This window comes from Porites lutea, chromosome 11, assembly GCF_958299795.1.
Source record: "Porites lutea chromosome 11, jaPorLute2.1, whole genome shotgun sequence".
In the NCBI taxonomy this organism is placed as follows: Eukaryota; Metazoa; Cnidaria; class Anthozoa; order Scleractinia; family Poritidae; genus Porites; species Porites lutea.
The window spans coordinates 24,787,502-24,799,512 of record NC_133211.1 but is presented as its reverse complement, the minus strand read 5'-3'; the positions used below and the strand labels follow the sequence as shown (position 1 = coordinate 24,799,512).

The window sequence follows — 12,011 nt, the reverse complement described above, 5'->3', positions numbered from 1 at the left end:
GTGGTGGCAAAAGGTGTTATTCTCATACAAGTGCTTCTAACTTTCGGCTACTAACTATGCTTTCGGCAGCCGTTGCAATCACTACTTTTGAGATATACGGCTGAAAATTCTCAGGTGACCTAATTTTAATATGCTCTTTCAGCTTGTGCTAAAAGAATTTCTAAAAAGCGAACTGTTTTCGTGTTTACCGAAAGTTGATCATGTGACCACAGTCATGAAAAGAGCCTAATAGCCGTCGATCTCGTGCGTGTCTATAGTCGGCCTTTTGTTTCAAAATTATGACACGATATACGTGCGGTTTTTTGCCACGTATACTTGCGATCTTTCCTGCTTTGTGGTTTTTCCCCCAAATATGTGACCATTTTCTTCTCATGCGTCTGTTCCTTGCAAATATACGCCTAACAAACACGCTAGTCGTGGATATTTACCTCACTGCTTCACAGTTCGGTTAATATCCACGACTAGCCACCTCAACTTCGGTGAATAATTGTTATATACACATTAAACTTGACTTGACTTGACTTGAATGTTGTGGGTGGTTTAAAGTATACTTGTTTTGAGCCTGAATGAAGTGAAACCAGGGTCATCAAATTTCCCCAAAATTCAAAATTCTCCAGCTTATCAAAAGCCGACGAATAAAAATATATTTTGCAGAATCTTTTCTAAATTAGTAATGCGACTGCGTAAAATGGTCAACATTGTCGGCAGTTTACGAGAAAGAATGCCTTCATTTGTTTTTCTTTGTTCTCCAAGGTCCTTACGGGGTAAACTAGTGAAACTTTTATTGCCTTGAAAATACAAATGAAACAATGGAACCACTCGCTTGTTTAGTTTACGTGCAGAAGCTGTTAAAGAAATGCGTCAAATAACAACTGCTTACCGTTTCGCCGTGACGGGCGCAGAAAAAGCGCTTGGCTGATAATTGTAATCGGTGGGAATATACTGTGGGATTCACCCCGGATCTTTGACTAAGATACAACCAGTTTTATTCGGCGAATTTTAGACAAGCCTGTGACCTGTCGAACAACACTAGGGGTTACATCAGGTTCATACGAAATTACCGTCATCTAGCCAATGCTTTTGTTTCGTTTATCTTTAATATTTCAGGTCTTGTATTGTTTGTTAGCAATAGGCTAACATGGACTTTCGCAATCTTGAGCCCAGCACAACTGCTGACCAAGCCAGGAAGACTCTGGGCTCGAGATTGGCACTGTCGGCCACTTGAACTAATTAAAAAGATCACTGGGCAAATAATCTTTTGCTGGCCATCCATATGGCCATTTTTCTCCTTTATTGCTAGTTATTTTCGCCATTAAATTGTAATACATAAAATAAACAAACTCAATTGTGGTGGATACTCCACGCCTCTTGACTCGAGCCACGTCCACACTACGCAGAAGAAATTTTATTTCTCCGGTTCGGCATACAGTTTACACTAATCTGTCACAAGAACGGAGCTTTTCAAAAACGCTCTTCAAACCGGAAGAATTAGAAAACCGTAGCTTTCCGTTTTAGCGTGGACGGAAAACATAAAATATGTAACGTTTCGAAAACCCTCTTTAAATCTGCGGAATTTGAAAGCGCTAGCTTTCTATTTTAGTGTGGGCGGAAAACATTTTAAAAACGGAGCTTTTAAAAAACGATGACATCACGATAATGGTGTGATTTCCCTGCCAGAGGTTTCCTCCAACACAAATCTGAAATGACCGGCCGGTTATTGTTACCTTTTTAAATTTCTCCATGAACAGGACCGTTTTCAACTTTCTCCGGCGTAGTGTGGACGACACCAGCAACAACAACTATTTCTACTCACTCAGCTAAAAATTAAATGAACAAGAATAAGTTTAAATGAATACGAGCACATGGCTGCCCGAAATAACCTTAGACTTTAGTTATGTAAGTATTCCTACAGACAGGGTGAAATCAAAGTCAACCGACATTTACCTAAAATAGACTGTTCACAAACCTCTATTTTCTCGTATTTTATTCTATTGTTGAATGCCTGGATAGAATCGGGAGAAAACTGGACGCCAGCGCAAAACGGAAGACTTGAGGTGGTGCTGACCTAGAAAAATATATATATTATATTTTTCTTGCTCGCTTCGCTCGCAAACCCGACCTCCAAGACCACGTGCTTCGCTCAAACTTCGCTCGCTTTTTCTTGCGCATTCTTGAATAGAGAGGTCGGTAACAGTCTATACCTAAAACTGCAATTAAAACACGTGCAGTTGTCGTTCAATTTGTGAAACGAAATCTCTATTACATCCTGCAATATAATGTCTGCTGAAATCTTTAACAAAGATCATAGCTAAATATTTTGAAACGTGAGCCACTCATTTTTCTTTTACTTTCCCCCTTTTTGAAGAATTAAGGCAATTAAAATTGCCCTTAGATTGGTTCCCAATTGAATGCCTTAAAACCGAAACCAAATAATAACTGGAGTCAATAACAAAGCACACAAACAATCCAATGAACCAATCAAAACTCGAAGTATTTACAGGTGGCTGACTCGAATTACGAGAAAACGTGTGGATCGTTTTTGTTTTACCTCTGATGGGACAAAAAAGTGTGGCGCGAGTTTCTAAAGCGGGTCATACAGCATGCTAATGCAGAAAAAAGCAAATGCAAATCACTTTCAACAATCGAGAAGCTTTTTATCGCCCACCCCCTTTTTTTTGCTAAAGTCGATGAAAAAGGAAGAAAATCTCTGTACTCGGCCAGGGGACTTGGTAAGCGTTAACTAACATACTTCCTCATGGATTCCTATTACTTCACAAACATTTTTTTTGTTTGACGGCATCAATTACGATTCTTAATTAGTTTCCCTTGTTATAAAATAAGAAAAATGGTGAACGTTTGGGTTCATGTAAATATTCAGAGGCTGAAGTTAAAAAGCGGGTGCTCGTTAACAGGCAGCAAGCCGCGTCTCTCGTCATCGTTATTGCTTTCATCTTCTCTTGCTCCAGCCAAATCGCCATTGTCGCTACTGTTACCAGTGACAACAAGAAGACGCAAAATAACACCAACAAGAACGACCAGGACGCATGAATTGACAAACATCACAACCCAGACGAATGCAACTGTGTAGGAGCTGTCCAAAGCCGAAAACCTCACCAGCATAAAAGACATGGACAACACGAACAACACCAGGGGCTCGAAAACATTCTCTTGGGCCCATCGGTTAATCGACAGATTGTCATAGGGCTCTAAACGTAAGCAAAGAATGGCTGAAACCATAAGTATCAGCCAAACAACAAACGTTTGCAAAGAAGAGGAAGAAGAAATCATAGACAACGCTGTGGCGAGAAGCAAGCGTCGAAGAAGCATGAAAACCTCGAAGAAGTGCTGGTACTTTGGTTTGTAAGGTAAATAGACAGGAGCAAGCCAAGCATCAAGTTTCTCGCGATCCTCAGGACTCATGATTTCTCTCTTTCGAAAGAAAGCAAACATCAGATAAATGAGAAGCAAGGGAAACCCAATGAGATAAAACGCAACAGAGACGCCACCAAGGACTGATAGAGTTTTGTAAGTGTGAGAGGTGCATTCAATCCAGGGAAAGTTTGGCATGTAAAGAACATCACGGTCATTGTGGCATGGGCGTAGAATGGAGAGAGTTTGCTTTACAATGGGAAAGTAGCTGAAGTTAAGGCAAAAGAAGGCACTTTGACGACATTTGAAATGAACGTTTTCCATACGTTCCTGGTCTCGACGAAACCTGTCGTAAGTCATCAAGATGATGAAATACAAACCTATCATTGCCATGCAAGCAACTGGAAGAAGAAGCACAAAAGCAAACTTGCCAACGGGAGTGAAAAAGGAAGGTAGGTCGCAGGAAAGCGAAGGAAAATAAAGGTTCCAGTAGCTACTCAAATACGTCTGAGCCACTACGACTTTTTTAGGCCAAACATTGGCACTGGATATCAGAAAATCCATGGTTTGAATATAAAACACTGTGATGCTGATGAGAGGTTGGGCTGCTTTTCCTCTACTGGTCATACACAGCACAAAGACCACCAGATTTAATTTGAAAACCCAGGCTGGCAGTAATTCCAACAACATGAATGTTAACATTAAAAGAAAATGAGCTGCCGTAACTGCAAACCATTTGATTGGTCTCAGTTTGAAGTAAAAGTATGACCAAAGTAGAGCAAGGAATGACACAGCAAAGGAAGGAATAAACAGATAGTAGTAAATTTGGTCGCCCTTTGGACATTTGAAGCACATTCCACCAAGTTTATAAAATCCGTCTTGACAACGAGAGCAAAACCTGTCCGTGTTTCCTTCATGACAGATGCAGGAGAGATTGCATGTTGTGATCAATGATGATACTGAAGGTCTGTGGTGAGACGAGTTTGTGTGTTTTGGTGTTGTTTCGAGTCTTTCGAGTCGACATGTGCAGGCAGCTGATGGATTACATGCAGTTGACACTGGGCACTTGACCAGATGGGTGACACTGTTAGGAGTGGGCGATGGCCAATAGCCACCTCGCAATGTCATGTTGTTTGGATAGACATAATTTGATTCAGTGAAGTTAAACTGAGGGCACGTACCACCATCCATGCATTTCTTGCACAACCCACTATGTCCGTAGAAACCTGTATCGCAGACGCAATGTTTGTACTCGTAAAATGTTGGATCCAGACGAATACGGCCATTGCTTATTGTGAGCCGTCCTTCAGGACAAGTAAAGTTATCTTCTTCCGTTGGTGTAAACATTCTTGAAAAGTCAGGACGAAAGACGGTCGACGATGCTGTAGTTCCTTCTTGCATAGAAGGATTTCCAGAAATATCCAAAAATTGTAAGGAGATGAGAGTTTGGATCCCTAGTGGAAAACTTCCCGACAGGTTATTCGAGGAGATGTCAAAATAAGTCAGGATGGACGTGTCCCCAAAAATATCCGGTATCTCTCCGTAAAACTTGTTTTTATGTAAATCGCAGGTAGTCATTGTAAAGTAGAACACTCTTGCGGGCAAAGGACTATCTATGTCACAATTGCTCAAATTTAAAACTAATGGACCTCCTTCGAAGATTTCCATAAAGCTTGCTAATTCAATGTTCAAATTTCTATTTCCTGCCAGTGAAACGTACGATTTAGCTCCTGCGCTGACATTTTTTTTTAATAACCACGGCTTCCCTTTGTTAATTGAAGAAAACTTGTTTTGCGACAAATCGATCATTTTCATTTGTGGAAAAAGAAGCAACTGACCTGGGATATCCCCTGTCAGTTCATTGTTTGCTAAATTCAGCGCTTCAAGTTTGTTAATTTCCGGAATTGTTTGAGGAAATTTGCCCGAAATACTGTTACCAGGAAGAATGAGACTTACTAAATTTGCTGGCAGCATTGAAGGCATTTCGCCAATTAATTTGACCCCAGATACTGACAAAAAGTTTAGCGAAGAAATCGAAAATAAGTCACTTAGATGGCCATGCATCATACCAGGTGTGTTTCGTAGGTCCAGATAATAGAGCTTGTTTAATCTAGAAATGCTTCTTGGAATTTGTCCCTTTAGCCTATTTCCTCCAAGACAGAGTAGTCGTAGCTCCGTCATGTTTCCTATGTTGTCTGGCAAACGACCTGTGAACCCATCACCGTGCATGGTACAACCCAGGAAATTCTGTAGATAACTCAGCTTGGCGATATCTTGCGGAATATCTCCAGAGATAGAGGCTGCGTTGAGCACCACGGTGAGTAGTTTGCTCATATTTCCAAACAAAAAGTCACCAATACGTCCCCTCAGTCTTGGATTACCAGGAGTGCACAATGCCATCAAGTTCCGGATTTTCCACAAATTTGAAGGAAGAGAACCATCCAAGTTGTTGTAAGCCAGCACGATAGTTTTAACGTATGTGTTGTTGTGGCAGGTGATACCATACCAGGCACAGTGAGTTGTTGAACTATTCCACGCGGTCGTGTTGTACCACTGCTTGCCATTTGTTGCTTCGTAAATGTCGAGGAGAACTTCTCTTTCTTGGTTGGGTGTAAAAGTTTTATCGTAGGTGACATTGGGAAACTCGCCATGATTATAAACGCGCTTCAAACAATCATAGCCTTCGTCGTCAACGAAGATTTGCCAATCTGAAAAGAAATAATTTTGTATTACTTGATGTTGATCTGTATGACTAGTATAAAATTTTGACGGAGTTTTAAGAGGGGCACCTGGCATTTTAGTAAAACATAAACGTTTCATGAAATCATTCACTTGAATTAAAATGTTAAGATAACAATTCCCCAAAACGCATTGGCGATCATGAAATCGTGCAGTGGACCATACGTACGGCGATCTTTTGTCTGGTCATTCTGGATTTCATGAACCAGTTCTAGGAAGTGTAATGTGCACGTGATGTCCAAGAATGTCATTGAGCTAAAGTACGCTTTGATACAAATTTCCTCTGTATTTTCTCCTTTGATCGAGCAAGCAGCGTCGAAGCCATGTTCTTTCCAAGTTCAAAATATTAGCGGAGCTCCACGAGCGCGCGAAGCGCGCGCGTGGGCGGAGCCCCATAGCTAAGGAAATCTACCCATCCCAGAAAATTTGGTAATCACGTGACCGACCGACCGTCCGTCCGCACCACAGGCATACCAATGTTTACTCTCACACTTTCTAGCTTCTTTGGGAGCCTAGGAGAAAGCTGATTGCACATCAATGTTGTCATCAATTGACAGCTGTCAAGACAGGGTATCCGCTGACCACTATCACCTGACCGTTTCGCGGGCTCAGGTGTCGACCCATCAAGGTCGAGTATTTTTCGAAGTTATCCGCTGACAATTTACTCGTTTTCAAATGATCGCAGGCTCACGTTTACTTTTGTTTTAAATTCACAACAAATATGTTGTGTTTATGTCAGTATCGCCCCGCTCTATTACGATTTTGATTTCAAACTGACCTCAGACGCAAAAATTCAGCCAGTTTTTTTAAAATACAGGCGGAGAAGACCTTTTCTTACCATGGTCACGTGTTGGTGACGCTCCACGTCCAATTTTTATGCTCTGATTGGTTAAAATTTGACAGGTGAGTTCATGCGTAAAATTTATGCAGCATCTTGAAAGTTGTTTACTTTGATAGCTGAAGCTGACAGAGTTTTGAGTCAACTTGTGATGTTTTTAACTGTCTTTTTCCACTGGATGTACAAAATGAAATACAGCTGCTATCAAGAGTGTTCTCTTATTCATGGCTGGTTTGTTTATTGGGTTTTTGGTTGAAAAATGCGTCGCTTGTCAAAGCCGATAATCCGATTTCGGATGGCATCGTTTTTGTTTTTCACCTTGCTGGATGTGTACGAGAATTATAAAGGCTCAAGCGATCCTTGCCTTACTTGATAGCTTTCAGGAGCTGCATCTCGAAATATGGTAAGCCTGAGTAATTATTGTATTTAAATCTAATTTCACGAAGTCCAGCTGCGCAGTTTATGAAGCTAGTTTATGCACGTTTGTATTAAGATTTGACTGAGACACTGATCTGACCTCGTATGAGGTTTGATATAAGCTTAAGCTTACAGAACTTTGAAAAGCCTTTAGTCGATATTAATTTACCGTAAATAGAAAGAAAAAAGTTTCCGAAGAATATTTAGTTATAATTTTGGCTGTAGAAAGAAAGCTTTGAACGATTTTCTTATCGTGAGTTCATCTTTGAAAACAGCCAACACCGGGAAACCGGCGGCTTAAAACATAAACTTTAAGCTTACTAGTAAAGACTTGAGGATTCTTAGACACACTTAAATACTCATTTGTTTTCGTGAATGAAAATTGTTGTCTCTGTAAATGTTCTATCGAATTATTTTTCTTTATTGATTTTTGGTAGTCTCAAAAGTGTAATTTTCATCGCTTTGCCGTTTGTTTTCAGCAGTTCATAAACAGGCAGGTACAAAAGTCGGACCGGATCAACTCTGACCGCCAGTCCGGGTCGGATCAACTCGGATCGACTCAGACCAATTCGGATCGAATAAAAAAATACAAAAAGAATAAACTTGGACTCGGATCAACTCGGAGCAATCAAATAAAATTAAATTAAATCAGCAAAACTGAAAGTTTAACCCATTTGGAGGGTAAAAAAGGCCAGATCATCCCTTTTTTCTCCGTGGCTTTCAGGCGCCATTTTGTTTTACTAGTGCCAGTTCCTCTTGGATCATGTTATAAACTCGGATGACCTCGAGGAAGGTAAAATCTCGACCATCTTTCTCAATGAATTTGCTTCATTCCAAGAAAATGATAGTTTCAGTCGCCTAGAATATATATTTGCTTATTTTTTATTTATTGCAGCTTTTTGTCACAAAGCAAAGAAGTTGAGGTGAGTGATCATAAGTTATGCGCATAATTTTTGATTAATAAGTGTACTGAATTATTTATGAGAAAAGCATGAAACGCCTGGTCTGTTGATCGCATTTAGATAGTTACCGAAGAGTGTTTGTTTGTTTGTTCCTGTTTTTTTTTTTTCTGCAGGACTTCTGAAACTTAATTTCAATGATATACTAGTGAGCAGCACACATACACTTCCAGTGAATATTTTCAACTTGGAAGGAGAAACCATGCTCGCCCGGGACAAAGGAAATTTCCATGCCCCGAGCAAGAATCGAACTCGCGACCCTCCGGTTCAGTGGTTGGAACGTCCGATAAATGCACCTATCAATGTAAACCCCGTGGGGGAGGAGTGCGGGCAAGGGGTGGGGATTTGACAAATTTTAAAAATTTTCGATCAAATTCCCCAGGGTGGGAAACGAAAGGTCAATCAAAAGTGTCAAAAAAGCCCCCACCCCAGGGGAAAAAAATCTAAACAAACAATGCTATAATACTATATAAAACGAATAAAAGAACATTTCAAACACGTTGTTACTACTTTTATTCACGGTTAACGGAAGCTCCATTAAATTACTCGTTGTAATTAAGTATTTTCTCTCTCCACTAGCATATCTTATCTTGAACAACAAAATCACTCCAGGAAGATTGACCGTGCTATATAATATTAATAAAACTTAAAATGCTTTATAACATCTGCTCAACATGTTGGAACATGTCGGATCAGTGACCCATAAAAAATCCTCTGACTTTCATGGTGGAATTCGATTTCAATCGAGTTTTACAATCAGATGGGAACTTGAAGATAAAAACTTTCTCAAAATAGACATTATATGTTTAGATGACAGTTTAAAGTATCGGATTATGGCGATTAAAACAAATGAAAACTTCATACCTTTCTCCAACAGCGTGACTTTCAGGAAGCCTCGAGGGACGGACTTGGTAACTGCCTCTGAATTGATACCAGGCTGTTGTCGGTCAAAGTCAAATGTCCCGACCCCGGGGTCGCTTCGCACGATCAAAAGCCCGATAGTGGGGATAGTCCCAGGCATCAAATCCCCTCCCCTTGCCCGCACTCCCCCCCCACGGGATTTACATTGATAGGTGCAAAACATGTAGTATTCGGAGGGTCGTGAGTTCAATTCTCTCCCAGGGTACGAAAATTTTCGTTGTCCCGGGCAAGCATGATTTCTCCTCCTTCCAAGTTGAAAATGTTCACTGGAAGTGTTTGTGTGCTGCTCACTAGTGTATCATTAAAAGAGAAAAAAACAAAATGGCGGGTGAAAGTTAAGTGATACCGACTGATTTTATTTTTCTTTTTATAATCTGAGTTGTTTTTTTATGATCCGAGTTGATCCGAGTCCAATTTTATTTTATTTTTATTTTTTTATTCCATCCGAGTCGGTCCGAGTCGATCCGAGTTGATCCGACCCGGACTGGCGGTCCGAGTTGATCCGGTCCGACTTTTGTACCTGCCTGTTCATAAACATCGCTTGCAGGAGTACTCAAAATGCCAAGCGTATCAAACGCTTTTTAAGATTACACATCGTTATAAAACTGTTAATAAAAAATAGACTCAATAAATTCTTTATCACGTTGAAGCGTAACTCTTTTAAAATTTCTTCGCAAATTTGGCGCTTGAACGGTTTCGCTAATTAAAAGTCCACGCGTGCTTTGATGGTCCTGAATAGTGAATGAATGCAATTTGTCTTGAAAAACTGTGAAATACTGCGAGGTCTGTATGATAAAAACAGCGCCTCATAGTACTCTTTCTCCTCAAATGTGGTGTATAAAAACAATAAAAGATTGGTTTGCACGCTCCCAGATTTATTGGCAAGAATTTGTAAACTTATCGAGCGCAAAAAATCCGGTCTGATTTCTTTTCCAAGAATTTGTTTTCCACGCCTTATTTACTGTGATCAAGAGCCAGCATTGCTCTTAAATGTGACCGAAGACTATTTTTTGGGTGTACATACAAGGCTATATCAACTCGATACAAAATTGTTTCACTCCAAAATCACTTAGCTTTTCCCTCAAAAGTCACATGAATGTGCCCCTTAGTTAACTGATTTGTGGAATACAAAATTATTGTTTGATTTAAGTTATAAATTTATCAATGGGAGCTTCGCTTTTAGCTGTGGCTAAATATATATATTATTCCTTGGTAGTCTGACTTTGATGCTGGTTACACCTTCTTCCATAAAACTGAATTAAGTTGTTTACAAGCTCAGATCAGAAATTAATTCACGACCAAAAACTTGTTAAAAGGTGCTCTTTGAAATATGTTGAATTACAAGAACTATAGACCTTTGCATAAATAGCGCCTAAATTTAAACAAAAATACTTTCTTGACATCTTAAGCCTGACATTCATGTGAAAAATCAGTTCTCTGGAAACATAAGCCATTTATGCAAAGGGTTTACTTGTGCAGTGCATGCAGTGACAATGCATGTTTCTACTAACGTGATCAAAGTTATTTATCCGCAAAATGGAGTGCTTGACTTGTCCATATAAGAACAACCGAAAAAATAATCCAAATTAGAAGGGCAGGCAATTTCATGAAAGGTAGCATAAATAAGGATTAAATAAACCAAACGTAAGATCTGTGTCGCTACTTTGAGATTTGCTATCAACCATGAAATTTTATCGCTATGGTCGGAAGTTGCTGTGATCATGAAGCTGCTAATAGGAGGAACGTTAACTGAGTTTGAGAACCGACCTCACACACCCTAATCTTGATCAGATTCAGATTCTGATCTTTTATTGGATATGACGCTGAGAACTAAGATTTTACCAATTGAAATTTTGGAACAGCTCCGATGCATCTGCCTCATAGCTTGAGAAAGTTAGAGCTCGCGCTGCACGATTTTGGAGTTTTTGAAGTTTGTCTGCTAGTTTTAAGCCACAGTTTCCCCAAACAACGTTGCAATAGTCGAAATGCGGCTGAATCAAGGCTTTATAGATAAGATGCAATGTTGCTGGGGAAACAAATTGCCTCACCCGTTTAATAGCTGCAATACCAGAGGCAATTGTTTTAGCCAACTTCTCGATATGACTGCCCCAGGTAAAGTTTGCATCAATGAATACACATAGAGATTTTGACGTTGATACGCTGGTTTACGGGTGTACCATTGATGCTCACAACGGGAGAGTCTGTTATGGTGTTTAGCTTTTGCCTCGAGCCTATTAGCATAAACTCAGTCTTTGTCATATTAAGTCCTCATTCAAACAGCGTGGTTTTAAGATCTAAGATCTTTCTTGTTACCTTACGTTTTTTAACCTTCTAGGCGAAATCAACCTTTCTTATATGATTTCACTCACCGTAGATATCTCGGGACCCCAATGACAGCTCTCCGGATGAAAGCTGAAAACGCACACTCAGAAGAATCAGTGTCTGAAGCAGCCTCATCTCAAGCAGATACAAAATGGAAACACTCGTCATAGCGCTTTACATGTAATTATGTGTTTTTATCTTTTCGCAATGGTTACTGCCGGCCAATGAAAAGCGGTGTTTTGATTTGCTAATTTCCCATTAAATTTTCTTGATAGATATAAAACATTTTTTTTCTACAGAAGAAATTTTCAAATTTGCAAATATTTCCCTCTGTAATACTAAATAACTTTTTTTATTTATTTCCTTTATTACCGATAAAAAACTTCGCCCTTTACCTGCGCATGCGAAACTAGTTTTCTCTGTATACATGGAAGGGGTATAAACTT

At 39.8% G+C, this 12,011-nt stretch overlaps 1 protein-coding gene across 1 annotated transcript; it reads right to left on the bottom strand.

Annotated features, from left to right (window-relative positions):
* Nucleotides 1–2,874: 2,874 nt before the first annotated feature.
* LOC140953364 (uncharacterized) lies at nucleotides 2,875–11,739 on the bottom strand. Its single transcript, XM_073402848.1, has 2 exons — nucleotides 11,613–11,739; nucleotides 2,875–6,077 (listed from the first exon to the last, which is right to left on the bottom strand). The coding sequence occupies exons 1-2, from the start codon at nucleotides 11,731–11,733 to the stop codon at nucleotides 2,875–2,877; spliced, it is 3,324 nt and encodes a 1,107-aa protein (XP_073258949.1). The 5' UTR covers nucleotides 11,734–11,739.
* Between the last annotated feature and the right edge of the window lie 272 nt (nucleotides 11,740–12,011).

Coding starts and splice junctions, on each gene's coding strand:
- LOC140953364 (XM_073402848.1), bottom strand. CDS start 11,733: ATGACGAGTGTTTCCATTTTGTATCTGCTTGAGATGAGGCTGCTTCAG. Junction 6,078..11,612: donor GGGGTCCCGAGATATCTACG/GTGAGTGAAATC, acceptor ATTTCTTTTCAG/ATTGGCAAATCTTCGTTGAC.